Source organism: Apiospora kogelbergensis, assembly GCF_038363985.1.
Source record: "Apiospora kogelbergensis strain CBS 113332 chromosome Unknown utg000006l_segment0_segment0, whole genome shotgun sequence".
NCBI lineage: Eukaryota > Fungi > Ascomycota > Sordariomycetes > Amphisphaeriales > Apiosporaceae > Apiospora > Apiospora kogelbergensis.
In genome coordinates, this window is record NW_027117423.1 from 1418894 (window position 1) to 1444850 (window position 25957).

The 25957-nt window shown below is 54.7% G+C and overlaps 10 protein-coding genes across 10 annotated transcripts; 4 read left to right on the forward strand and 6 right to left on the reverse strand.

Annotated features, from left to right (window-relative positions):
- Positions 1 to 150: 150 nt before the first annotated feature.
- Positions 151 to 565, reverse strand: PG998_009300 (uncharacterized protein; the record flags this gene model as incomplete). Its single annotated transcript, XM_066876116.1, has 2 exons — positions 151 to 262; positions 381 to 565. 2 exons carry the CDS (start codon positions 563 to 565, stop codon positions 151 to 153), a joined length of 297 nt encoding a protein of 98 aa, XP_066728272.1.
- Positions 566 to 2039: 1474 nt separating this feature from the next.
- On the reverse strand, positions 2040 to 4066 carry PG998_009301 (WD40-repeat-containing domain protein; the record flags this gene model as incomplete). Its single annotated transcript, XM_066876117.1, has 2 exons — positions 2040 to 2299; positions 2356 to 4066. 2 exons carry the CDS (start codon positions 4064 to 4066, stop codon positions 2040 to 2042), a joined length of 1971 nt encoding a protein of 656 aa, XP_066728273.1.
- A 20-nt stretch (positions 4067 to 4086) lies between these two features.
- On the reverse strand, positions 4087 to 4697 carry PG998_009302 (stalk rot protein; the record flags this gene model as incomplete). The annotated part of the gene is made up of 2 exons (XM_066876118.1): positions 4087 to 4220; positions 4277 to 4697. The coding sequence occupies 2 exons, from the start codon at positions 4695 to 4697 to the stop codon at positions 4087 to 4089; spliced, it is 555 nt and encodes a 184-aa protein (XP_066728274.1).
- A 1745-nt stretch (positions 4698 to 6442) lies between these two features.
- On the forward strand, positions 6443 to 9074 carry PG998_009303 (NADH-ubiquinone oxidoreductase subunit; the record flags this gene model as incomplete). Its single annotated transcript, XM_066876119.1, has 6 exons — positions 6443 to 6658; positions 6727 to 6750; positions 6807 to 6858; positions 6918 to 6932; positions 6995 to 8899; positions 8957 to 9074. Exons 1-6 carry the CDS (start codon positions 6544 to 6546, stop codon positions 9072 to 9074), a joined length of 2229 nt encoding a protein of 742 aa, XP_066728275.1. The 5' UTR covers positions 6443 to 6543.
- Positions 9075 to 9481: 407 nt separating this feature from the next.
- Positions 9482 to 11479, reverse strand: PG998_009304 (uncharacterized protein; the record flags this gene model as incomplete). The annotated part of the gene is made up of 1 exon (XM_066876120.1): positions 9482 to 11479. One exon carries the CDS (start codon positions 11477 to 11479, stop codon positions 9482 to 9484), a length of 1998 nt encoding a protein of 665 aa, XP_066728276.1.
- Positions 11480 to 12568: 1089 nt separating this feature from the next.
- On the forward strand, positions 12569 to 13694 carry PG998_009305 (aldo/keto reductase; the record flags this gene model as incomplete). The annotated part of the gene is made up of 3 exons (XM_066876121.1): positions 12569 to 12676; positions 12741 to 12956; positions 13005 to 13694. 3 exons carry the CDS (start codon positions 12569 to 12571, stop codon positions 13692 to 13694), a joined length of 1014 nt encoding a protein of 337 aa, XP_066728277.1.
- Positions 13695 to 13945: 251 nt separating this feature from the next.
- On the reverse strand, positions 13946 to 15422 carry PG998_009306 (uncharacterized protein; the record flags this gene model as incomplete). The annotated part of the gene is made up of 3 exons (XM_066876122.1): positions 13946 to 14800; positions 14869 to 15062; positions 15281 to 15422. 3 exons carry the CDS (start codon positions 15420 to 15422, stop codon positions 13946 to 13948), a joined length of 1191 nt encoding a protein of 396 aa, XP_066728278.1.
- A 2378-nt stretch (positions 15423 to 17800) lies between these two features.
- Positions 17801 to 20915, forward strand: PG998_009307 (uncharacterized protein; the record flags this gene model as incomplete). Its single annotated transcript, XM_066876123.1, has 4 exons — positions 17801 to 18247; positions 18358 to 18918; positions 18966 to 20301; positions 20356 to 20915. 4 exons carry the CDS (start codon positions 17801 to 17803, stop codon positions 20913 to 20915), a joined length of 2904 nt encoding a protein of 967 aa, XP_066728279.1.
- Positions 20916 to 22043: 1128 nt separating this feature from the next.
- On the forward strand, positions 22044 to 24100 carry PG998_009308 (uncharacterized protein; the record flags this gene model as incomplete). The annotated part of the gene is made up of 3 exons (XM_066876124.1): positions 22044 to 22953; positions 23026 to 23124; positions 23190 to 24100. 3 exons carry the CDS (start codon positions 22044 to 22046, stop codon positions 24098 to 24100), a joined length of 1920 nt encoding a protein of 639 aa, XP_066728280.1.
- Positions 24101 to 24501: 401 nt separating this feature from the next.
- PG998_009309 (chlorophyll synthesis pathway protein BchC) lies at positions 24502 to 25694 on the reverse strand (the record flags this gene model as incomplete). The annotated part of the gene is made up of 2 exons (XM_066876125.1): positions 24502 to 24521; positions 24578 to 25694. 2 exons carry the CDS (start codon positions 25692 to 25694, stop codon positions 24502 to 24504), a joined length of 1137 nt encoding a protein of 378 aa, XP_066728281.1.
- Between the last annotated feature and the right edge of the window lie 263 nt (positions 25695 to 25957).

The window sequence follows — 25957 nt, forward strand, 5'->3', positions numbered from 1 at the left end:
TCTAGTCCTCTAATATACCATGTCCTGCATTGCAGTTGCAGAAACGTCAACCTGGCTCCCATCGAGATAGACTGGTGCACCTTCTGGACGGCCCTCAAGCGGCGGTCTTTGCATATCTTGTTGCGTAAGCGTTTCCGTGCCTATAGCTCGTTACATGAGCTCTGAGGGTAGCGAATCATCCGCTTTCTCGCCGTCGTGATTGACCTGGAACAAATCGACATTGTCCGAAAGTACAGTAGCGATAGCACGCTCAACCATCTTGCTGTAAGGACATGGCGTGTTGGGGGGCTATTGTCCATGTGGTGCTCGCTATATAAGGGGATGGTGTAATTAGCAACCATGTCTGCATTAACGATATATACACAGGACGAAGAACCTACGTGGCATCCCGAAGGCATAATAGTACGGCCTCCCATAGGCTGTCTTTGACATCTTGCGAAAGCATAGATGCAGCGGTCTGTTCAAAAAGGGGACCTGCCAGTATTCGAGCTCTTCTGCGCATGGCCCATAGTCTCTGGGCGCGATGCGGCAGGTCACCGCTGGTTCGGCCTTCCGCGGCGTTCATGTTGTTCTAGTAATACAGTGATTAGCGGAACTGCACCTTACTGTAACCCAAACACTGGAATACGAATGACTTACCATCATGAATGTGACGAACGAAAAACAGATAACTGCTCGCTGTGATCGTGTGTTCGGCCGTTTCGTCGTAGGTGTACTGGAATAGTTCGAGTCGAGTAGTTTGGGAATGCCACTCAGTATGGGACGAAGGAAGTTGGTGGAGTGAGCGTGGCATATGGGAATTGGTGCAATTTATAGGATATTCGGGACTCTAATTGAATACGAGGGGGACTTCGAATAAGCTTGATTGTTTCTTATTGCTATTATTATTTCTAATTGTACAGATGAATCTGCGAATTCATTCGAATATGACAATTGAATCACAACCCCCTCACATGAATATGACACATACGTAGAAAAGGTGAAATTACTCAGTATACTTCTACAACACTTCAAGGAGAGAGGACTACAAATCTCTTCGTCATAATCATCGCCAAAGGCTCTCCGACGCAGCCAACAACAGGCCGGCTCCTCTCCCATATTGTCTATACCTCTGATGTTGGTGTAGTAATCCTAAGGTAATGCGGCGTGTGAGTAATAGCAACAATTATTCAAGGTGACCGTATATACAGGAATGCCGACGCCATTTCAGCTGCGGTTATACAACCATCTTAAATTTAATCGTGACGACATACTAACAGTAATTATACATACCAAAAAGGGGCTGGCTGTACACGATCATATCAATCAGTGAATACATATGTGTCATTCACCTATTAGTTATCCAGTTACACTCTTTTGATGACTTCAATACGACTTTCCGCGACTGTCCTGCCCGCAATTATCATCCCAACTTCATAAAGCGTTCAATATCGGTTGTCTTGAAGATCCCTTATCATGTCGAGAGAGAGGGGCAGAGGGGAACAGGGGTATGCGAGCTTCAGACATCAAAGGTCGACCCTCGAAGGCCGTTCAGCTCTGTGTTTGGGACACATCATCATGCCTTGTAGACCACGAGGCAATACTGAGTTTCAGGTGGCGAGACATGGCGGCCATAGGCAGAAATGGATCAAGCTTCCCACCCTACTCGCACAGTCTAACCTCGGTCTTTCGCAATACAGAATAAGTGAATAACATACAACGAGTAAGAAGTATTGCCGAGCATCAATAAGCCAACGAACCTTCTTTCATTAATTCTCACACAGGGGCGAAGTAGGTGCCCCCTTTCGTTTTATACACGAGTCTCGTAAACAGGATCATCCACCACCACCGCATTGCCCTGTCTCTCTGATGCCTTTCGACTCGAATACAGGATCAGCAAAAACTATATCACCAAGAATATTTTCGCGTTTCGAAAACCAATGCTGGCTCTTTCTATGAGTCTCCCCATATGCTAGAATGCAAACGCAAAGTGGGCAACAGCAGTGGCGGCCGTAGCAGCTTGTTCAGAGCACATCAAAAGAATCCTTCTGTTTCTCTCTTCATCGGGCAAAAACTCGAACCGAGCCGTCGCCGCCACAGCTCACTACCCATCTGCCGTCGTTGCTCCAAACCACGTCACAGACCCCGTCACCTCGCATGATGCGGTGATTGGTGATCTCCTGCGTGCAGCTGCGCTTTTCCAGACTCCAAAACCGTAGACTTGCGTCGTGGCCGGCGGAGACGAGTTCCCGGCCGTCGGGCGACAAGGACAGGGACGAGATCGAGGCGGGGTGTGCCAGCATGTTGTACGTGCATTGACCTGTTTGGATGTTAGTATACGCGCGTGTCGAATGGTTGGGACTTGTGCAGACATACCACTGTTGGCATCGAAGAACCGGATGAAACGGTCTTCGTGGCCACTGATGATAACACCTTCTATGCCACTGCCCGATCCACCGGCACCACCAGTAGGACCTGCGCCTCCTGTAGCATTGCCATCCTCGTCACCAAGCCCGTTGGTCGAGTTTTGATCAAGCCCAGCTGTCGTCGCGACAATCGAGTTCACGCTTGTTGCAATCGTGCCATCGTATGTTTCGAGGCTCGTCATGTTACCAATCTCTTCACCGGTCCGCGTGTCGTAGACGATGATAGATGCATCTGAGTACGACACGACAAAGGCCTCCCCGTTACCTGACAGCGGGGTAATGCAAGTAGGACTTGCTTTAGATCCGTTCGAACGTGTAATGTCGTGAATAAGAGTTGAGTTGAAAGGCGTATTGGTAGTCATACTGGGCTGCGGAGAACTGGGGAACTGGGAGCCAGAACTCATCGAATTACCCCGTACACGTCCACTCCCACCTGCGCGGCGGCCGGTAGGAGCCGGCTGTGGCGATGTCAGTTGAGGCGGTGCGCTGACAGCCCATACCTTCACCACACCGTCGGCAGCACCGGACACAAGCAGGATACGTTCGGGTGTGCCGTGGGGATTCGTCTGTCCAAAGACTCCGCCGAGCGTCGCGGGCAGCACGCAAATGGCCCATACAGCATCTTTATGGCCATCTAGGGTCGCTTTTGGATCCACCCTGCCGCGTTCCCAAACTCGAATAGATGCATCTTGTCCACCTGAGAAGATCCAGCCATCACCTTGAGCGCGCCCGCCGGTTGAAAAGTTTGGTGAGAGGGACCATGAAGTAAGACAGAGAACTGCCCCTGCATGCCCTCGGTGTGTGAAGTCTGCCGTAACATCAAGGTCTGAGGCAGCTGCGTTCATATGGGTCGAGCTTTCACGAGGGATGTGGAAGCGCTTGACCAAACCATCGTCGCCGGCGGTGCAGATCTCAGGCTCGCCGGGGCTACCGCCGCCAGAGAAAATTACAGTTCGCACAGTGTTAAGGTGGCCGCGGAGTCCATAGCGTAGCTTGAAGTTCCCGGTCTCGGGCTTCTGTGACATGGAGGTCAAAGATAGTTCATGCTCAGAGCTCTTCCTGCGCGACAACGACGTTTTCCTCCGGTGCGGCGCAGGTCCCCTATTAGGGGATTTCGGAAGATTCTCGGCAGTAGGGAAGACATCTTGATCAGGGCGGTGCGTAGAAGAGAGGTTTTGAAGAGGTTGTGAAGACGTGGCGTCAGGGAATGAACCTTCACTGAAGTCCCAACCATCTGCATCGCTTGAGTTTCGCTTTTCCACGGCTTCTTCAACCGGCCCCTGGCGCGGGTATTCGTTTACATGGTTTTGCTTTGGCATCGCTTCCTCGCGACTGGTGACAGCTACACCAACGACGGGAGCAGGCCATTCGTTGGGGTTTGAGTAGAGGGCCGAGGCATTCTCCCCAGACCGTACCATGGGTGCAGATTGTATGTCTTGGGGTGTTTTCCCATGGAAAGCAGGATTAGGTGCTTGCTGCATCGGGGGCGCATGGGAGTTCATATTCGGTTGGGATCTCGGAGGTTCTTTGACATGGTTCTGGTTATTCAAGCGCAAAGCTTGGAATGCAGCGTCCATCTGGTGAAGGCCCGCGGGCACTCCATATTCTCCCTCGCGTAGATCCTCCATCATTGGTAATGGCGGTGATTCTCTGGGGGGCATGGGGTTGGCCGGGGTTATCATCAGGTAGGTGAACTCTGCCTGGCATTGGTCCAGGAAGGCTCGCAGATGGTCGCGTTCTTCGTCTTCTTGGGGGCTCGCTCGCCCATCATGCCCTCGAAGCCGGGGATTGTATCCTTGGGTTTCTCATCCGATGCTAGGGCTGTATTAGTACACTCGAAGTTCCACGCAGGACGTCAAGATAATACATACGATTCAACTTCTCAGCTATCAAAGCAGCGCGATCAATTTGAGGGGGCTGCTTGACGGCGTGTTCACCCTCGCTTGCCGCCGCCGGGGCTCCCGTTTTTAGCTGTGCAGATTGCTCTTTGACTTTCTTTTCGAGAATCCCGACGTAGCGTTTCAGTGCCTTTTGGGTTGCGTCGGCCCTGCGCGCAGAGCCTTCCAAAGCCGCTATGCGTCCCTTCATCTCTTGTCGCTCGATCTCCCAAGCGTTCCTATCGCGCTCATGTCGATGCCATTCGGTCTGTAGAAAGCGCATAACACCTTGGAGGGTGTATTCGGTCGCATGTTGTTGATGCATGCCGTTCGGCCCTTGTCCACCCATGTCCTGTCCGCCCATATTGCCTCCTCCGTTGCCGGCGCCCATGCCGGGCACCTGCTGCCAGCTCATGCTACAATTCCCTCCCCCTTAGCGCCGAAGTGCGGCGGCGAGGAGTCTCAAGGGACGTATTTTCGCGTGTTTGGATCTATCGTGTATGCTGTCGAGCCGAGATATTGCATGCGTTCGACATGCGCAACAATTGTTCGAAGTATGGAATGGTCGTGCCGAGCGGGCCACGGGTCAAAGCACGCGACGGCGGATCGATGGCGGGCTGGACAACGGCAGGGTACCGATGAGTAACAATGACTCAATATGTGTCGTAAATACTGATCTGATGCAATGCAAATTCGACAGCGGGAGGATGTGACAACGCGAGGAACCTAGAAAGTCGGTCGCGGTTCGGGGCGAAGAAGCTACGTCGCTGCCGATCTTTAGAGGGACGAGCAGAACGGGGGCGGAAAGGGTCGGGCGTCGTAGATAAATCGTCGTTACTCATTCAACCCAATTAGTTTTGTGGGAAAAAGGTCGGGTTAAGTCAGAATGGAGGCAAGGATTGACGGCGAAACGAAGATAACTACAACATCACCCAACCTAGTGGTGTGAAAGGGGGCGTTCTCTATCAAATGAGATGACACAAAACGAAAATGTTGCGGCGGTTGGACTACGTTGCGTTGCCTTGCCTTCAAACCAGTGAGAGCCAGCCGGCCCAGCCAATGCCAGTGTGCGGTGCAGTGCCGCTTATGATGAGCTGTCTCTTAACTGACTGTCTGTCTTTTTGCTGCTAGACTGCAGCGAGCGAACAGTGAACCAAAGCTCTCTCCCAATGGCCCTGGTCCGTCGTCTTTTGGTGTCACTTCGCGGCCCAGCGCCTGGAGAAAGCAAAGCCAATCAGAAGCGAGAGTGGTTGATGCCTTGGGGCCTTACCCACGGAGCTGCCAGAAACCTACCCCTGGCTGACCCCGAGTATCTGCTCGGGGTGTTTGTTCACATGTTTGGCCTGTGTTCCATTTAAGATAGAAGCGCACAACCCATGTGGCATTTTGGATGACGCAGAGTATATATTACTGCGCGGAAAGAAGCTCAGGCGATCCAACAGAAATCCAAACGCTCTCATCTGAGCAAGCATTGATAACAGGCCGGCAGTAGGCCCAGCTTCTCCGCTGTGCCGTACAGTACACCTGCTGGTTGCAACCCCCAAGCCCCCAGGGCACAAGGAGCTGATGTGCTGGGATGGACCGTGCATTCTCTAAAAGCCAACCGAGATAGCCCGGGCACCCTGCACTGACCCGAAACCGAGCTTGCATTTCATCGGCCTACACATAGCAATGCCTGATACTATGTATAGGACTTGGACACTAGCAAGAAGATGATGAAGAAATATATGTCGTGGCATGCTGTCGATGTGCATATAGTCAAGTACATCTTCAGCATTGGAATATGTTCAAGTTTAAGCGAGCATAAAAACAGTATGTCGTAGTAGCGCAACGAACTGGAAGCACGGGGATTATTGGTACATATTCTCAAATGGAATATAAGGGGACAATCCCTAAGTGAAGTTGTATATTACTTGGATAGATCGATGTTGTCCGATACTGCTGTCTAGCTAGACTCATCAATACTGAGGATCAGATAAGCCGATGTTGTATGCTGGAAGAATGCAAGCTTCGATTACTCATCGATTCTGACGGCCCACTCTGGAGCTGTCACAGCCAATCAGCTCCGTTCCGAATAATGAATGTCACCCGCTGGTTGGCATTGGCCACTGGGAGTCCCGACAATTGATCGAAGCACCAAAAGGCCCGGCAGACTTTCTCAAGACGAAGACGTCAACACAAGGCCTCAACCGCCGCCCACCACCACCCCGTCCTGCATCCTCCCCTCCATCCATATCTCCCAATTCCGTCGGGACGATACGATGCTGCGACGATCTCTAGCTCGTTCGGCTTGGCGGACCAGCAGGCATGCCGCCAATGCCTCGCGAGCTTTTTCTGCGACAGCTCAACGACCGGCCGAGGTAGAGCTCACGATTGGTGAGTGGCGTCGTCGATCATGCGTACAATGCTGCAGAGGACGGATTGACTGACAAATTGGCATATAGATGGCAAGAAGGTATCAATTGAAGGTAGGAGGGCCACACCAAAGGATTTGACCCGATCGTATATACTGATTTTGGGGTAGCTGGTTCTGCTTTGATCCAGGCTTGCGAGAAGGCCGGAGCCACTGTTCCCAGGTTCGTCACATACTCGAATGCCGACGATCCGCTAGGAAAAGAATACTGACATGGTGTAGATACTGCTATCATGAGTACGATCCGACTACGCCCCTCGATATCCCACCGCGAATGCCGATGCTGACCAAATGAACAGAAAGTTGATGATTGCCGGTAACTGCCGCATGTGTCTGGTCGAAGTCGAGAGAGCACCGAAGCCCGTGGCATCATGCGCTTGGCCTGTCCAGCCGGGTATGGTTGTCAAGACCAACTCCCCGCTGACGCACAAGGCCCGCGAGGGTGTAATGGAGTTTCTGCTGGCGAACCACCCGCTCGATTGCCCTGTCTGCGATCAGGGTGGTGAGTGTGATCTCCAGGATCAGTCGATGCGATACGGTGCCGACCGAGGCCGGTTCCACGAGATCGGTGGCAAGCGTGCCGTGGAAGATAAGAACATTGGCCCCCTTATCAAGACTTCGATGAACCGGTGTATCCACTGCACAAGATGTATCCGATTCTCCAACGACATTGCCGGTGCTCCGGAGATGGGTTCCACTGGTCGTGGAAACGACATCCAAATCGGTACCTACCTTGAGCAAAACCTCGACTCCGAACTGTCCGGCAACGTGATCGACCTCTGCCCCGTCGGTGCCCTCACATCGAAGCCCTATGCTTTCCGTGCGCGGCCTTGGGAACTGAAGAAGACCGAATCTATCGATGTTTTGGACGGCCTTGGATCCAACATTCGTGTCGATTCTCGCGGCCTGGAGGTTATGCGTGTTATTCCCCGCCTGAACGACGACGTGAACGAGGAATGGATCAACGACAAGACCCGCTTTGCCTGCGATGGTCTCAAGACACAGCGTCTGACCATGCCTTTGGTACGACGGGAGGGCAAGTTTGAGCCTGCTTCCTGGGAGCAAGCCTTGATGGAGATCTCTGCCGCCCATCGGATTTTGCAACCCAAGGGTGATGAGTTCAAGGCCATTGCTGGTGCTCTGACCGAGGTCGAGTCTATGGTTGCCATGAAGGATCTGGCCAACAAGCTTGGCTCTGAGAACCTTACCATTGACACCCCTGCCGGCAAAGGCCCTGTGCCCCACGGTATCGATGTTCGCGCCAATTATCTCTTCAACTCTACTATCTGGGGTATTGAAGATGCAGACTGCATGCTTCTTGTCGGTACCAACCCTAGACACGAAGCTGCCGTACTCAACGCCCGTATCCGCAAGCAGTGGTTGAGGTCCGATCTCGAGATCGGTGTCGTTGGCGAGACCTTCGACTCGACTTTCGAGTTCGAACATCTTGGTACTGACCTCGCCGCGCTCAAGAAGGCTCTGGCCGGACCCTTCGGCAAGAAGCTCCAAGCTGCCAAGAAACCCATGATCGTTGTTGGCTCTGGTGTGACTGACCACGCTGATGCTCAGGCTTTCTATGAGCTCATTGGTGGCTTTGTGGATAAGAACGCCGCGACCTTCCTGACTCCCGAGCACAATGGTTACAACGTCCTCCAACGTGAGGCCTCGAGAGCTGGTGCTTTCGAGGTTGGCTTCGTCCCTCCCTCCGCTGCTGTTGCCGAGATTAAGCCCAAGATGGTCTGGCTTCTTGGCGCCGATGAGTTCGACGAGGCAGATATCCCCAAGGACGCATTCATTATCTACCAAGGCCACCACGGCGACCGCGGTGCGCAGGTTGCCGATGTCGTCCTTCCCGCGGCTGCTTATACCGAAAAGGCTGGCACTTACGTCAACACCGAGGGTCGTTCTCAGATGACGCGTGCTGCCACGTCCTTACCTGGTGCTGCTCGTACCGACTGGAAGATCATTCGGGCTGCCAGCGAGTTCCTGGGTGCCCCCTTACCCTACGACGACGTTGCCCAGCTTCGCGACAGAATGCAGGAGATCAGCCCGGCCCTTGGCGCCTATGACGTAGTTGAGGTGTCCGCCCTTCAGTCGCTCAGCAAGGTCCAATTAGTAGACCAGAACAAGGGTGCCAAGCAAACTGGTGCACCCTTGAAGAAGGTTATCGATGATTTCTACTTCACTGATGTTATCTCTAGAAGGTAAAAATCTTCTTCCAACCCCGATATTTAAACTATTGAGACTAACATGCGTAACAGCTCACCGACAATGGCGCGATGCTCGGTTGCCAAGGCTACTGGAAACCCAGACAACAACCTGATGGCCTCGGGCATGACTGAGGATAGGCCTATGGGCCAGGTCATGTACGGCGCGTAAGCGCCCGCGGTATTTGATTTAGAGAGATGAGGATAAAAGTGGTCAATAATTGCACTTGGTGAGGCGGTCGGGCTCCTTTTCCTTTGTTACTGGATGCTTCTTCAGACGCATTGTACATGTACATATACCGCGGAATCGATGGAGTCGTAGAGAAAGTACATAAAGTATCCAGAAACCATCTGTTCCCGTGTCTCAATTCATGTGATGTCCTGACGTATCTCGAGGCTTTCGGTGATTGGCTTCATATCGCACTTAGCGTTTCGTGAGTGATAGTAATTAAAGTCGCCTTGATATCAGCTTGATTTAATTGATTCGTTGTTCTCCTATTTTAGACGGTATGCCCTAGATGCTTGTGTGCATTGTGTGTCAAGCAATTTCGTTGCTATGGGGGTTATCATCTAAACACCTTAGGAACTACAGCTGCATTGCAGTGCCCTCTCAGCCCGCGGCACATCGCCAACCCAGCGCGCTTCTTCCTCCTGGTCACCTTGGTACTCGGCGCCGTTCAGCGTCCGGCCGGCCCAAGATTCCTCGAATGGGTGCAGAGCCATGCACATGACGCGGTCCAGCACCTCGCGCTCGCCGTCTTTCTCGACGCGACGGATGATCTCGTCGAGGATCCAGCCACGCGGGATGAAGTTGGGGTTGACCTTCTTCATCTGCACCCTGCGGTCCTCGTCCGCGGCTTCTGTATTATCGCCATCGCTCCAGTCCTCGAGGATCCGTGTCCGCCACTTGCCCAGCCACTCGCCGATGCGTTTTCGACCTTCTTCCTCGTTGGTGCCCGCAACGCCCGCGAGCCCTTCCTTGTGGAAGAAGACGCCGGCTTTGACCTCGCGCGCCTCCTGCGTGTCGAGGTGTGCCACCTTCAGGGAGCTGAGGCGACGGAAGAAGTGGTTGAAATCGAGCTCCAGGGATTCCATGGTGTCCAGAAGCTCCGAGAAGAGCTGCTCGAAGTCGTCCTCCTTGAACGTCTTGAGACCCAGGCGCGATGTCATGACGCGCTTGTACTCGGCCAGGAAGACGGCGCGGTACTCCTCGCCGGCCTGCATGATAAGCTTCTCGGCGCGCTTGACAATCTCGTCCGTATCATCTTCCTGGACCCCCTCCTCGACGAAAGTAGAGTCGTCTACTTTGGCGCCCGCGCCCAGAAGCTCGCCCAATGCCTCCCCGAGCCGCACAAGGTTCCACCAGATGATGGTCGGCTGGTTGCGGTAAGAGTAGCGCAGCATGTGGTCGTCATGGTTGGGCGTATATGAGGGGTCGAAGTTGTCAAGGAAGGCGAAGGGGCCGAAGTCGATGGACAAGCCGAAGATGGAGGTGTTGTCCGTGTTCAGCACGCCGTTCATGAAACCGTACGCTTGCCATTTCGCCACGGTCAGGGCGTTGCGCCGCACGATCTCGCGGTACAGGCGGGTGAACCTGTTCTCGGCGCCCTCGGCAGGCCCTTGGATCTCGTCCTTGCCGACCCCGCGCGCAGGTTCCGGTGATGTAGCCGGTTTGTCGGGGTCTTCCAACCTCGCAGGCAGCGACTCCCAGTCTTGACCTGGCCCGAAGGCGTCTTCGGCGACATAGGTGGCCAGCTGTCGGATCAGCTTCCGGTCGCCGCGCGCGCGCAAGATGTCGAAGTTGCCGATGCGCAGCCAGCTCTGCGCGAAGCGGCACACGATAGCGCCTGGTTCGACCGTTTCCCTCCGAACCTTGGTGTCGGGTAGGAGTGTCAGACTGAGGGCGCGTGTGCTGGGGATGCCGAGGGCATTGAGCGCCTCGCTAACGACGAACTCGCGGATGCTGCTGCGCAGGACCGCCTTGCCATCCGCGAAGCGACTGTAGGGGGTCAGGCCGGCGCCTTTAAGCTGTAGTTCATAACGAGTAGTTGGCGACGAGCCAGTGGCTTGGGAGGGTTTGGAAGGTGTCGTCTCGAAGAGGCTGATGGCTCGGCCGTCGCCCAGCTGGCCCGCCCATGACCCGAACTGGAACCCGCCGTAGCACTGGGCCCACGGGTAGCCGCGGCCGCCGGCGTCGACCGTCTTGTTGTTCTCGGCGTCCCAACCTTGTATCTTGTTGCCCGCGACCGTGTTCAGGAAATCCTCGGTGCTGTCGCGCACGGTGGCGGGGTCGATGCCGAGGTCGCGAAGGGCTGCGGGCGAAACGGCGAGGAGCTCGGGCTTGTCGACGGGCTGCGGGCGCACCCAGGTAAAGAGGGCGTCGCGGACCTGGCGCGGGCCAATCTGCTCGCGCGGCGTCTTGTGGGAGTCGGCAGGAGTGGGGAATATCGAATCGGCGGGGAGTTTCGAGGTGAAGGTCCAAGATTTGCGGATGTCGTTGATAGAGGCACCAGAGGTTGCGCCTGCTGGCGGGCGGCCGCTGCCGTCGGCCTGCGACGACTGGATAGTGGTAGACATGAAAGCAGATCTTAGAAGACGAAGTCGGGGGATCTGTGGAATGGTTTGACACCCGATAGAGTATTGAAGGAAGCGCATACAGACATGAAACCAAGATGGGCCTGAATACAAACGGGTGAATTGTTTTTATTAAGAATGGCCTATGAAAACATGTGTTCGATTATTGCCCAACACTCTCAGGACATTACTGGGCCGTGTAAGTTCTCCGATGGCGATAAACGAACATTTCGGTCGCAGACGATGATGCATGGATTCGAAGACAGGAAGCCACTCAACAGCTCCGGATGAGCGGGGTTGAACACTGCCCACCCTCATTAGTAAGGAAACTCGACGATCCTTGTGAAGAATCAATCCGATTGAAAATCCAGTCATTCGGTTCATGCTTCCCTTTCAACATCTTTCATTGTCAATATCGTCAATGTCAAATGTCCGACTCTTTCTGTTCTCGTGCTCTAGCTGCGATGTTAGTTCTTCTGGTTTGTATAGCCGTTCGCCGGAAGGGTTGAAACAACGTCATCGGTTGATAGCCGCTACCGGCCATTTTGCAAGAACAGTTTCTACCTCGACTGCGGCGAATGAGTGAACCCTACGATGTTCTGCTACCGATCTACTATGACCTCATTGCTGGAATGCAGCCACATTGGCATTTCCATAGTTCTGGGCTGCAAGATCTTCAAGCACGCGGAAAAGTGGAATACAACACAAATCGTGGCCAATATGCACTCCGCGATCACTGCATGGACTTGTGGCCTGATGAAAAGGAGCCAATGCAGTAACCATCCCACCTCTACCAGCTACCACCGTCTCCTGGGTGATGATGAGAGAAAACTGCCGAGAAGCCCACTTAGGATGCAGATATATGCATGGCGACTAAGTCACCCACCTCCTCCAATGTACTGACGTTGTAAACCCCACCTGGGCCGCTGCTTCCCTACTGTAGAATGATGATCAGGTAGACAGACGCCCCAGGCGTTTCATTACATTTATTATCTTGCAGATTGAAAACAAAGCCAGCTTCTTCCTAGGATTAATACACTTTGATCACATTGCGCCATCATACCCATCGTATCTTCAACGTATTCTATCAAAATGAACTCTATGACGTCGGCTTTCAAACCAGACGCTTCTGGTAACGCACCAAAGCAGATGGACTACATGCCTCATCTCAAGCTCAACGACGGCAACGAGATACCCTTGGTAAAGACATCCCCGTGCGATAGTATCCGAACAAGCGAACATTACTAATCATGTATGATACTAGCTGTCCTATGGCTTGGGTACGGCTCGAGCGAAAATGGACGGAGGTAACGATAAGGACGACGAGATTGTAAAGCTTACCGTCATGGCCATCAAAAACGGGTTCTACCATCTAGATGGCGCCGAAGGCAAGTCATCGATTTACTTTAGTCTCCGACGATCACTTTCCCGTCTTTTCCGCGGAATCATTGGCATTCTGTCCACTGAAACTATAATTCTTGTTTGTTGACTGACCTCATGATGTGTAGTCTATGGCAACGAGGAGCAGCTAGGCGCCGCCATTAAAGCCGCTGGAGTGCCGCGTGAGAAGCTCTACGTCACCACCAAGCTGAACGGGACCAAGAAGCAGGATATTCCGGAAGCCTTTGCGACGTCCCTGCGCAAACTCGGGCTGGACTACGTGGATCTGTACCTGGTGCACGCGCCCTACCTGGCCGATACGCCCGCCGAGCTGCAGGAGATCTGGCGGCAGATGGAGGCCATCAAGGAGACGGGCAAGGCGCGGTCGATCGGCGTGTCCAACTTCCTGCAGCCCGACCTTGAGGCCGTGCTCGAGACCGCCAAGATCCCGCCCGCCATCAACCAGATCGAGTACCACCCCTACCTGCAGCACGGCGGTCTCGTGGACTTCCACCGCCAGCGCCACATCGCCATTGCTGCCTACGGACCCCTCACCGCTGCCACCAAGGCTAAGCCGGGACCTCTAGACAGTGTCTACGAGGACCTCGCCAAGAAGTATGGTGTGACCCCGGCTGACGTCGCCCTGCGCTGGTGCATCGACCAGGGGATCGTCGCTATCACCACCAGTTCCAACGAGCAGAGGCTCCAGGGGTACCTGAATAAAATGCCCAGCTTCAAGCTCACACCGAAGGAGGTCGAGCGCATCACTGAGGTTGGCAAGGAGAAGCATTTCCGGGGCTTCTGGAACGATAGGTTCGCGGAGGACGACCGAACATAAACCAAAATGGGTTTAGGGATATCCATGAAAGTTATGAGCAACAAAATATGACCACAGTCAATTGCCCCTTTTTGTGATAACGATTGGTGGTAACGTCACTTTTCTATGTCATAAATATGGATCCAGGGAGGCCCATGCAAGGGAGGTGACGCAGGAAGTGCACGCCAATGATATTTGCAACATTCAATCGCTCTATATTGTTCGCTATACAACAGAAAGTCTAATAAAAAAGATAACACGGCAAGTGTTCATCATAGCTCATCATCAGATTCAGTTTCGTCGTCTCCAGCGGGTGCGGGTGTAGGTGCAGACTTCTTAGCCCTCGTTTTGAAAGGCAAAGTCCGGATTGGCGGTGGTGCGATATCTTCTCCAGGCTCAGAAGCCGATGGCTCCTCGGATGGCTTCTGCGATGGTTTCTGCGAAGCTCGTGTAGAAGTAGTCGAGGTTCTAGTGGATTTGGGCGGTACCGGAGAGGCCTTGGATGCCCGAGATCGTGTGCTCCGTGCCGGCTTCGACTTCGGAGCCGGTTTGGGCGCTTCGTCCTCCTCCGCATCCGTCTCATTGTTGTCAGGTTCACTCTCGGTGGCATCGTTATCAGTAGTCTGCCGCTCGTCTTCTGTGTCCGGGCTTGATTGAGACCTGTTATTGCTCTGGTCATCGACGTCCATCTTCTCAAATCCATCGTCGCTTTCTCCCTCGGATAAGGGTTCGTCCTTGATTTTGCGCTTCGACGTCCTCGAAACCCCTGCCTTCCTCATGGTTCTCTGGCTTGCGCCGACATTTTGCAGCTTCTCCAGGTCGACGTCAGCCGACTCGATCAGCTTCTGCTGCTGGCGGATCTTAAGTTTCTTTTCATTCAGAAGATCTCGGAACTTCTCCAACATCACACTTTCGTCATCGTTCTTGGCTTTCAGGAGATCATCAAGTTGACTCGTGAGCTCCTCCACAGATTGCTCTAGCTCCTTGTTCTTTTCGTTGACGGCTCCAATCTGTTGTACCACCTTCTCATGGTCCTCAAGGACGGAAACGCACCAATCAAAGGGCGATATGCCGGGGTTGTCATCAGACTCTTCGAAATCTTTTAGTCTGATAGTGCCCAGACGTTGCTGGTGATAGAAGACTTAGTAAGCCTATCCACATTGATTGGGCCAGAGAGGATGCAGCGTGTACTTACTGCGATACCCTGAATGTTCTTTCGGAAATGGAGCGTCACTTCTTCGTCCGAACACAGCTCTACCTTGATCTCAATATCCTGGGCACGCGTGGCACCTTGCGGGTCTACCAAGATCGCAAGCAAGATCTGCTCCCATTCACCCTCGGAACAGGGCGCATTCGCAGCCTTGAACTCCTTGATACGGTTGTGACGTGCTGTGTGCGCCAACAAAACAAGGCAAGAGGTCAGCTTATCCTGAAGCTTAGATCAGGGTCCAGCGATCCGGGAAATGCAGCTACGTAACGCATGAATTTGAGGGACGGGGATCCGGGGCCGGCGCATGGTCGATCATATAGCGGAGCCTACGTAATAGGCAGTGAAGCAGGCCTAATGATAATAAGGGCAATATATTTGAGAAGAGCCAACTACTTACTTTTTGTTTCAAATGCGCTGGCTCCGTCGGTCCCTCGAATCAGCAGGTCGAGCGGCTTCGATCCGTTCGACTTTGCTTCCAGAACGAAGTTGCCACTCTCGGCATCACCACATGGCAAGCGGAGAATGCGTGAGCGTGACATATTTGTTCTGCTGCAAGAACCAAGGAATAAATTCCCGAGACTCGTCGTGGCGTAAGGCCGGGCCAAAGCTTTCAAATCAATTCCGCGATGGCTGATGTGCGTGCGGTATGGAGTTGTGCGTTAAGTATGTAAGATGTCGTGTCCGTGTCAGTTTTGATTCTCGTTCGCTGGAGATTGCAGGAGGAGTCCTGTTTCGTTGGTACTCGGCCAACGGCCTGCGGGGGCGTCTTGAATGATGTCGATAAGCAACCAAAATGAAACCGGTGATGACATTCAGCCGGCGTTTCAATCGTCGTGGATTGATTTCGGGCTGATGTTAGTCGCGTTGACATATCATAGCACACGGCAGCTATTATTGGTGGTGCCAGGTGCAGCCCAGTAAAGCGGCGGTTGGACAAGCTTTGGGCCACAGAAGAGGTTGCATGGGATTGCCACCAGCAGTTTGGAGGTTGGGCCGGGAAAGTCGGCCGCAGCTTCAATTGCTCAGCTTGTCTGTGACGGTGAAATTGCTGGATTGCATCAAATACTGTGATAGTAGAGACGAGACGGATAGCAAAGCTGCAGGTAGTATTTATTGAAGTCGGCGATGGTCTGCTCCAAGTTCCAGGCAGCTGTAGGCACCAGCGTCTCCAGCAAGCAGAGAAGGCTGCAAGCGGGGAGTGGGTGTGCAAAGTCCAAAGCGCACTCCCTATCCGTCTCCCGATCTGGCTCCTTAGCACCCCCAAACTCAAGATCGAGTCGAAAACCAATCAGCCAATGTACAGAACACAGCGAATGCAATGTCCTACTCGCGTAGTGTTCACCTTCCCAGCACGTTACCTGGACTACGAGATATCGCTTGCAAAACATCAATAATTCAGGAACCCAAGTGGACTGTAGATATGGATTAGTGGCCTTGGCTGGTTTATTTTTCACTGGAGCTGAACTGAATGGACCCTTATAATTTCCAATGGTACTCCGTAGGGACATGTAAGTAATTGGCACGGGACGATCTAAATCGGTCCCCTTCGATCCACACCAGAGGCCGGAACTCCAGACCATGAGGGCAGTGGCTACTGAGCCTCAATCAAAACAAACGAGTGGAAATTCCGAGATGACAGATTCGTGAATTGTCGGGAGACTTCCTGCTTTGGCTTGATCGCCATCCCTGTCGCACACATAGACATACCGACTTTTGCAAAAAGAGAACACCTTGCCCTGCAGGAGGAATGTTATGCATTGGAATTGAAATTTCTGACTGAGGGGTTGCAACAAGCGACGTCCTTTTCCACGCGATTTCACGCGCTTTTTTCGTGGTGACAGCTTGAAACAGTATAGCGTACAAACCCACGTGATACACGGGGGAGACGGGCAGACGGGGCAGTCAGGAGCAGCTCCCAGGGGAGCGGAGAACCCAGGGAAAAAATCAACCAGGGGACCCATCCGGTCTGTGTGCGACCCCCCTGCGGGCCCTGCTGGCCTTAACCTGGCGATGACCTGTAGGCTGTAGGCAATCAGCAGTCAGTAGCTGGTCACTGCACCAGCACAAAGACCCGCCATCTTTCCAGCCACTCAACCCACTGAGCGCATCACAGACACACACCCTACACGCTGCCGATTTCCCCGACCTCCCTCAATCTTCAATTCATTGTGATTGCCTCCCATCTTATGAGACCATTGAGTGTCTGTGTCTATTCCAAGTTTTGGGCTGGGAAGAAAATAGACCCTGATTTGACTACCCGACCTAGGGACTGGCATACGCCCACTGTACCCCATCCAAGACAATCTCGACTTTGATCGCACTACCCACGACGCGCCCTGCTTTGGAGTCAACATTACCAACCTTTGCCGTCCCATACTGCAGCATTGTCTCTCTACCTACCACTGCCATCTGCGACACCATTGTCGACCTCCTGATTTTGCGACAATTCGAGACGCATACGAGATACCTTAATAACTACACCATAGAAACACGCCCGTTCCCACTTGGATGCACTTCGCCATTCCGGCACGCCAATCCTCCTCGGAACCGTCGCGTTGACCCGACGCACCCAACTGTCGGCGTCCTGCAAAAGCTTAGCCAGGAAATAGGATATTCGAATACACCCATCGAAAATGCGCTCGGGAAGTGGTCATAATTGCTGAGGAGGACCTGACATCGTGGCTCTGCTCGTCAAATATTGAGCTTCGCATCTGGTAGCCTCGCATGACTATATACACCATATAGTCTCTACCTCTGGACCTTGGATACGGAGATACTCTCTACAGGTATCGCAAACGACACAATCACTTACGACACGCGGTAGATTAACCCGCGGCTCCGCCACAAACAACGAAGAAAACTTCAGCTTACGAACACATGTACCACCTACGCATTATCCACGAGATCAATTGATATAATGGATACTTTACGACTAAAACCAAGGACCCCGGTAGAAGAGGAGGTCGAGAACTGGGATGATGATGATTTTATGATTGACGACGACCTTACATTTGGCAATGGATCAACTACGGGACAGCATGGAAACCGCCGAGACAGCCACAACTCATTCCGGTCTGACCGAGAGTCCTTGGGCGGCGATGAGGAAAGACTTCTTCATCTACCCGGTGACGATGAAAAATCCACGTTGGACGCCATAGCTGCCGTTACCAACGCCGGTATCCCCATTCCTAAAAATGTGCCACCATCTGCACTCATAGGTGGCACCATTAAGCGACTTGGAGGAAAGAAGCTCAAGAAGATATACCAAGAAGATTGGGGTGATGATATGGAGCTGCCCAGCCCAGGACAGGCCCTACGGATAAAACAGCCTGACAGTTCTCAGTTTCCCGAGACCCTTCGCCAAGTGAGTGGTAGCTCAGCGGCTCCAAGCCCCGTCAAGTCCGCCACAGCCAGTTTTACCCAAGACACACCTCTGTGGGATAGCCCGCCCAAACAGCTTGCTTCGCCTTTTAGCATGGAGGTTTCCCCAAGAGGCTCGCACCGCCTGCAGAAATCTCACCTTCCAAGAAAAAGCTCATCACACCGGTGGACCTGGATAGATTCCGGGATAACGATGATGATGATGATGTGTTCGGTGATGGCGAGAGCACTATCAAGGCGTCCAAGCTACGGGCGCCCATGAGAAATATCTCCACAGTTGCACCGCCCGCGCCTGGAAACCTGGAGGAAAATGACGACTTTGAGGCTGATTTGGAGCTTCCTTCATCTGGAAAACTCAACCTCACAAGTCGCAGAGACATTCCTCGAACACCTGCCCTCAGCAGTGGAGACGAGTTTGACTGGTGCGAGGGTAGCCTAGGAACAAGATTTGGCGGCACACGCCGAGACGCTTTCTCAAACCGTAGCTCAAGCGTATCTGCGATGAGCCCTAGTATCTCGAGCTCTATCACGGCCGAAAGCGAAGACGAAGCACTGGACGGGATTGTCCTGCCCAACGGACCACTGGACCTTACCGAGCGGCTGAAGCGTCGAAAGCAAAGCCGGTCGCCGGAGAGGGAGCTGGATACCAAGAGGGTCTGTCCATCGAAGGAATCCCCCCGGAGACCCCCGGGCTGGACAAGGGAGACGACTTGGACGGCCTTGACTTTGGCGAGGGCGATGTTTTCGGCTCAGGCAAGACCAGCATGCATCGCAATGTGCGATTAAAGGATATCCGACCTATGAGCCCTGCACGCCCCAAGACAGCGGTATCAATCACCTTCAGCAACAAGCCCTTGTCCTCTCTGCCTACCTCTAGACTTCCGAGGCCTATGGGCCATGAGCGCTCTCTGACACAACCTTCTCTGGAGCCGGTGTCTGAGAGCGGCGGTCCTATCCCATCACGTCCAGCGAGGAGACCCCAATCCCGCCTCGGTCATTCTACCCATTCTTCGGTTTCTAGCCTTCACACGCCGACCACGCCCTCTTCCACTACGTCTTCTGTTCATCCTGCCACGCCTCGAAGAAGGGAACTTGGCCAGAAGACTTCAACGAGCACTTTGCGTAATGAAGCTACCACTACAAACGCTCAACTGCTTCGTCTTAAGAGATCTCTACCAGTGCTGCGTGGCGCACCATCACCACCGTCGCGCCCACTCAGCGGACGGTACGATAGGCCGCCCTCTCGTGGAGATGCTGTCCGGCCTACATCTTCGTCTTCTTCATTGGGTCCCAAGACACCGGTTGAAAGAGCAAGACCGTCATACGAAGGCAGTGCAGCTCAGGCACGAAAAAACTCGGCTCCCTTCCTACCCGCTGGAGCATCCAGCTTCCAATCCCAGCATGTGTCTTCGAAGTATTCACGGTCTTTCCGGCGGCATGACTCGGACGTCGGTCCAGAGATCAGACCTTTGTCAAGAACCTTCTCGAGCTCTAACATGAGATCGCCCAGCCCCCGTCGGTTTCGCCCAGTCGAGAAAATGGCTGCCGAACCTTGGCACAACCTCAACAAGCCACGCCGAGTTCGTCAGTTTGGTGACGGCTCTGAACTGGATGCTTTTGACGACTTGCCAACATCGGCTCAGGCCGAGTCCAAGTTTGAGAAAGTACCTAGTGGGAGCGGGAACCGGACCAATATACGGAACAAGCTCTACCAAAACGTTCTACCGGGTCGCACTACTCCCTCGCCAGTTTCGCCGTTTTCTCCGGCCAAGCCCGACTACTTGCCTCATTTTGCTCGAGACACGGCGGCCAGTCGCATGGCTAGGGAAGCGTGTCTAGCAAACCGTGCCCCGCAGAATCAGAACGGGCCCCTTGCTCCCATTACTTCGCAGAGATTAGGGCAAATCTCAACCCGGGGCAATCTGCACCCCCACAGCCACCACAGTGGCTCGGCCGTTCGACAAAAGAAAACTAAACGGCCTCCACAGTTGAAGCCACACTTGATAACCAACCTGAACCCAGCCAAGGATAGCAAAGGTAAGTTTCCTCCTGTGTGACCAACCAATCGAGGACCGCGCTAATCCATGGCAGTTATCAATGGCATGACCTACAACCCTGACACATACCGGTGGGAAGGCAATGAGAATGTACTGAACGCATTTGAAGTCCCTGCCTCGTCGCCTTCCTCGGCGTCGCTGCCTCCTTCGATGCGAGGAGAGAAGGAAGCATCGACACCGCGGCCGATGCTTATTCAAGCCATGGGCTCAAGCAAGGGTGTGCGTCGCGTCGGTGACATGATATTCGATCCTGACATGTTTACCTGGCATAAAGTCGATCCCAACACCACACCCACCATGGCGCGACCGGGAGACCCCATGGACATTGTGTCTGAAGAGGACGATGACCCATTCAAGGACATCCCTGACCTGGAGGACAAAGATGCCGAGGGTGCGGAAGGTGGCCCAGGTGGGGTCAGCCAGATGGATGACTGGCTTGTGGGCGAAGAATTCGACGTTGGGCCTGAATTCGTCCGTCGCCAGCGCGAAGAAGAGGATCGTTGGCGAAAGAAGTGCGAGAAGTGGGTGGGAACTGTTGACCGCGATAACGACACCTGGAGGTGGGCCATCCGTGATATTGTCACGGGGTCATGATTTTAAACGACAAAACGACGATTTTATTACAAGCATTTACGGCCGGAAAATCACTTACGACACTCTGAACGCGCTCGGTTTTTTGGCGTTTGGATACCATACGACATTTTTAATATGGAAGGGAAAGGAGTTCTGCTTCATCAATGGGGTTTCATCTTCTGATACCCTATATTGTGTTTTTATATGCCTCGGTTGAGTTCCTTTCTGGCATTATCAGGGACTCAAGAGGCAAGAGGGCGACCAAAGAGGCGGTAAAGGTATTCCACTACCACGTTGTCTTTGTACGTCTCTTCGAGTGTGACATCGACTAGCTTTTCGTCGGTTGTGCTGCACTTTTACGAGATGGACGACGGTAGTATGTTTTTGCGTCATGAACTTGGCTCATGAGGAGGAATGAACGAAACTTAACGACTTGGAACGAACGAGACTTTTACGACATCGATGGTGTATTTGTAACATTATTTGCAATCGACCTTGCGTCATTGATAGACCAAAAATGGGGAAGGGGGGGTTCACGTTTGAATATATGACTACATGCGACTTATCACTCTTCTTGCGGTGTATCTATGCACCTTTTGCTTCACTGCTTCACGATGCTTCCTCTTGAAAACCGTGCTGATTATGCGGTCACAAAGTAGTGATGTCGCAACGACTACTGAGCTTCCCAGTTAGGAAGGTGGGATTGCCGCATGTCTCTCGGCTTTCGGGTCGTCACGATAGCGATCGATGCATGTTCCCATCTGGTCTCCAGTTTGTCAGTGTCGTCCATATCTCGGGCCCTTGGCTAATCGGAAGGCCGCGGCTACTGAATCGAGCAGGTGAGAAACGCGGGTAAACATGCAGACCTGACTTGGCATCACGGTCTGATTGGCCGCTCCGCACATCCTTCATCTTAATTACTTGATCTGTCTGTGCCTTACATCTCGTCTATGCAAGCAGCCTGGCTGAGGGCCTTCGCCGCATACTGTACACATATAAGATGAGACGACGCAACCAAACATTTCCGGTGTCACCTTGCACCTTCTGTTCCTCGGCGCCATCGAGCTGTTTGTTCCCCCCTCCCTCTCTCCTTTTTTTTTGTCTCTAACTAAGCTCGGTAGGGGTAAACCGTCAGATTGGGATACCACGATGGGCTTCAACCGACTGTCGACTGCCTTCGCGGCGGTGACGACTTTGCTTGCCGCTGACCTTATCCGAGCAGCACCTTGCTCGTCGGATCCGTTCAAGGTCCTCGACGCCCAGAACTGGGTGAACCCCGACGACATGACCTGGGCCGACTTCAAGACGCCGCCGGGCGTGGACTGGGCGGACCCGTCGCGCAAGGGTTCCGAGCGCAACTTCAACATCGCCCTAGTCACCATTGACTACCGGGACAAGGCCTTCGTGGTGACGGGCGCACCCAACTCGACCATCTACGGCAACCCGCTCCTCGCGAGCGCGTCGGGGATCCAGAGGAGCGACGTCCCGGCCTTTTACCGCGACCTGCTCAACAAGCCAGGCGACATCAATCGCGGGCACACGCTGCACGAGTACTGGATGCAGGACTCGCTGGGCCGCTACGGCGTCGACCTTACGGCGTTTGGCGCCTACGCCATGCCCGCCAGCTCCTTCGAGTACGGCATCGAGGACCGCATGAACGGCAACGGGGAGTATTGTCCCTCGGGCTACAAGTGCGATCGCGACATCCGCGCCGACGCCCTGGGCCTCTGGCGCGCCGAGGTGGGTAACGCCACCGCCGACTCGTTCGAGCTCGTCTTCATCCTGTCGGCGGGCCAGGACGAGTCCTCGACCTGGCAGGAGTTCGGCGAGATGCGTTTCCAGAGCCGCGACGACGTCCCCGACGCCTTCGGGCCGCCTCCCGGGTTAAATGGAGGAAACGGCACCCTTCCCAACTGGGCCAAGACGCGTTACGTCGACTGGTCGTCCTGGGCCGCCGCTTCCAACATCTGGCCCAACGCCGGAGACGGTTCGTCCACTCAGGCTGAGAGCTCGGGCATGGGCACCTACGCCCACGAGCTGTCGCATCTGCTCGGAATCGGTGAGTCTAACCTTCCTCGATTCTCACATGGGAGGGGGTTTACTTTCTGGAGACTAATACGGGTGCGAATAGGTGATAATTACAACAACCCCTACGGCAACCCCCGCGCCGCGCCTATGCTGGCCCCTTCTCCATGCTTGACCGTGGCTCGTTTAACGGCCCTGGTGGTGAGTCAACGTGTGATTTAGACAACAGTCTTGGGTCAACAGTAGGTTGCTGATGTGTTTGAACAACAGGGCCGCACACGCGCTGGCAGATTCCTCCCGTCGAGGGTGGCTCCATGGGCAGCCTGCACAGTCTGCGCGACAAAGCGCAGCTTGGCCTCGTCAGCAACACGAGCATTCTCCATCTCTCACGCGAGGGCCTCGCCACCTCGGGTATGGTAGTCGCGACGGTGACGGCGCGAGCCGTAGATCCCGGCCCGTCGGGCCTGATGGGCCTGCGCGTCGACATGGACGCCGACCGATCCCCCGCCTGCTCCATCGAGACCGACGTCCTCTGCGACGGCGGGGGTTACAACCACTACCACGTCGAGGTGGTGGATCGCATGGGCGCCGACAGCTTCCAGCCGGACCACGGCGTCCTCCTCTCCAAGACGACCAACGACGGCTGGACGCAGCCTTTCATGTGGACCATCGACGCGAACCCTCAAGACATCGGCCTCGTCGACTTCGTCCGGCCCAACGGCACCAAGGCCTACATCACCATGGGCGACTACCGCCAGCTGCTCGACGCCCTGTTCCACGCCGGCACGCGCTCGGGCTCCCAGTTCGAGCACATCGACGAGGCGAACCGGCTGCACTTCTACGTCGTCGACATCCACCGCGACGACGCCGGCGTGCTCAGCTACACCGTCGCCGTGCGCTCGCTCGACGGCAGCGGCGGATCCAGCAAGCACGGCATTGAGCTCGCGGCCGGCTCGGCCAAGGGCGGGAACCCCGCGGGCAGCGGCGTCACCTGTGCGTTCGAGCTCAGCAACACGGGGACGTTCGCCGGCGAGGGGGACGCGAGCCACCCGGACAGCGCTGCGGCGTACCTGGACTCGGATGTGTTCCGCCTCAGCGCCGCGGTCGAGGGCGAGGGCTGGAGGGTCGAGGTGCCGAACGCCCTGGCCGCCGTCAAATTCGGGGGAGAAGATGACGGCTAAGGTAGCGGTCGGCGGTTCTGCCAATGCCGCTGCTTCTGCCGTCGTCACGTTGACGGCGACCTCCGAGTCGGATGCCACGGTGTTAGCTACCGCGAAGTGCAGTGTTTCTAAGTAGATACATTCTTAATCACTAAACTTATAATACAATATTACCTCTGGTAACTCAAAGAGTATGGGGGCTAAACTCATGCCCAATCAATTAGTTGGAGCACCGAGGGCATCATTGTGAGCTACTGAAGTAAGTCGACGTGGACAGCGGTCAATAACAGGTAGAGGCAGATAAAGGCCATGTTTGCTCCAAAACTAGGTCTGCAACTGATCTTCCATATGTTTCCCTAATCCTTGAAAAGTAGGTACCTTCAGCATGGCCTGCGAGCAAGTACCTGTTGTCGGGCCAATACTCAAAGCTTCGAATGCAAATCTGCCAATGATATCAGTACCGATTACGACCATGCATGCGGTTGAATGGAGACCTACAAACAGGTCCCTGAAGGGATGCGTCTGCACCGGTCTTGGGATTCGGGAAAACAACAACGGCACGACCAGTCAAGGTCCCTGCCCGGAGTTCCTCGTACGCCTGCGGGATCTGGTCGAACCCGAACTTCTGCACGTCGATCCGAAGTTTTCCTTGTCTCGCCAGCTCGCAGACCTCGCGGAGGTCCTGGCGCGTGCTGCCCAGGCTGATAGCGAACTCGCAGCTCGTAGCGATCCTGCCCCAGCCGACCTCGAGCGTACTGCCGGCCCCGGGATGCATGCCCACCAGCACGATGCGTCCCTGCCGCCGCGAGATCCGGGCCGCCAGTTGCAGTGTCGCCGCGCTGCCGACGAAGTCGACGATGACATCGACGCCGCGACTCTGGGTCAGCTCCATGAGTTGGTCCCCGGCCGCCTTCCCTTCGTCCTTTTCTTGGAACAGGATCGTCGAGTCCGCACCCACTTCGCGCGCAACCTTCAGGCGGTCCTCGCTCGTGTCCACGGCGTAGATCTGCGCCGACGAGAGTAGCTTGACGAACTGCACTCCGTACATGCCCAGGCCCCCTATTCCGATCAGCGCCGCGCTCGTGCCGGGCTTGAGCCGCTGCACCGCCGTGCGCACCGCATGGTACGCCGTGACGGCCGCGTCGGTCAGGGGCGCGTAGTCGGCCGGGTCCACGTCGAACCCGACAGAGATGACCTCGGTACGCGGCGCCACCAGGAACTCGGCCAGCCCGCCATCACCGCCACAACCGCGGCCCGTCGCAATGGCGCCGCGCTTGAAGGCCTGGCAGTAGTTCTCGTGGCCCCCGGTGCAGGCCGCGCAGTTGCCGCAGTGGGGCAGGTGGTGGACGACGACGGCTTCGCCCACGGCCAGGTCCGTCACGTTGGTGCCCAGCTCGGCGACGTAGCCGGCGTTCTCGTGGCCCAGGACGTAGTTCGGGTCGACGGAGCTGGCGTAGGGCGCTGATCCGGGCTGGCTGTCCATCATGTCCAGGTCGGAGCGGCAGAGGCCCGCCCCTCGCATGCGGATCAGGACGTCGTTGGGGCCGGGTCTGGGTTCAGGGATCTCAACGTACTGGCCTGGCTGGCCCCATTGCACTAGTTTGAAGGCCTTCATCTCCCAGGGGGTTTGTTTCTTCTATCCTGGTGGAATCTTAATTCTTTCTTTCTTGGTCAAATAGGGTCGGGTCGGGTGGTGATCGAACCAGGAAGGTGCGTTTGGCAGTTTATAGACTTTTTATTCGTTTGAAAACACACACATCTGTACGTTTTCGGGCCAAAGATTGAGGCTGAGCCGTGTGAGGATGACATGGTGGCATTGTCTTACCACAGCTTGTGGACATACCAAGGTCATGGGTTACCCAACACCGGATCCCTGGA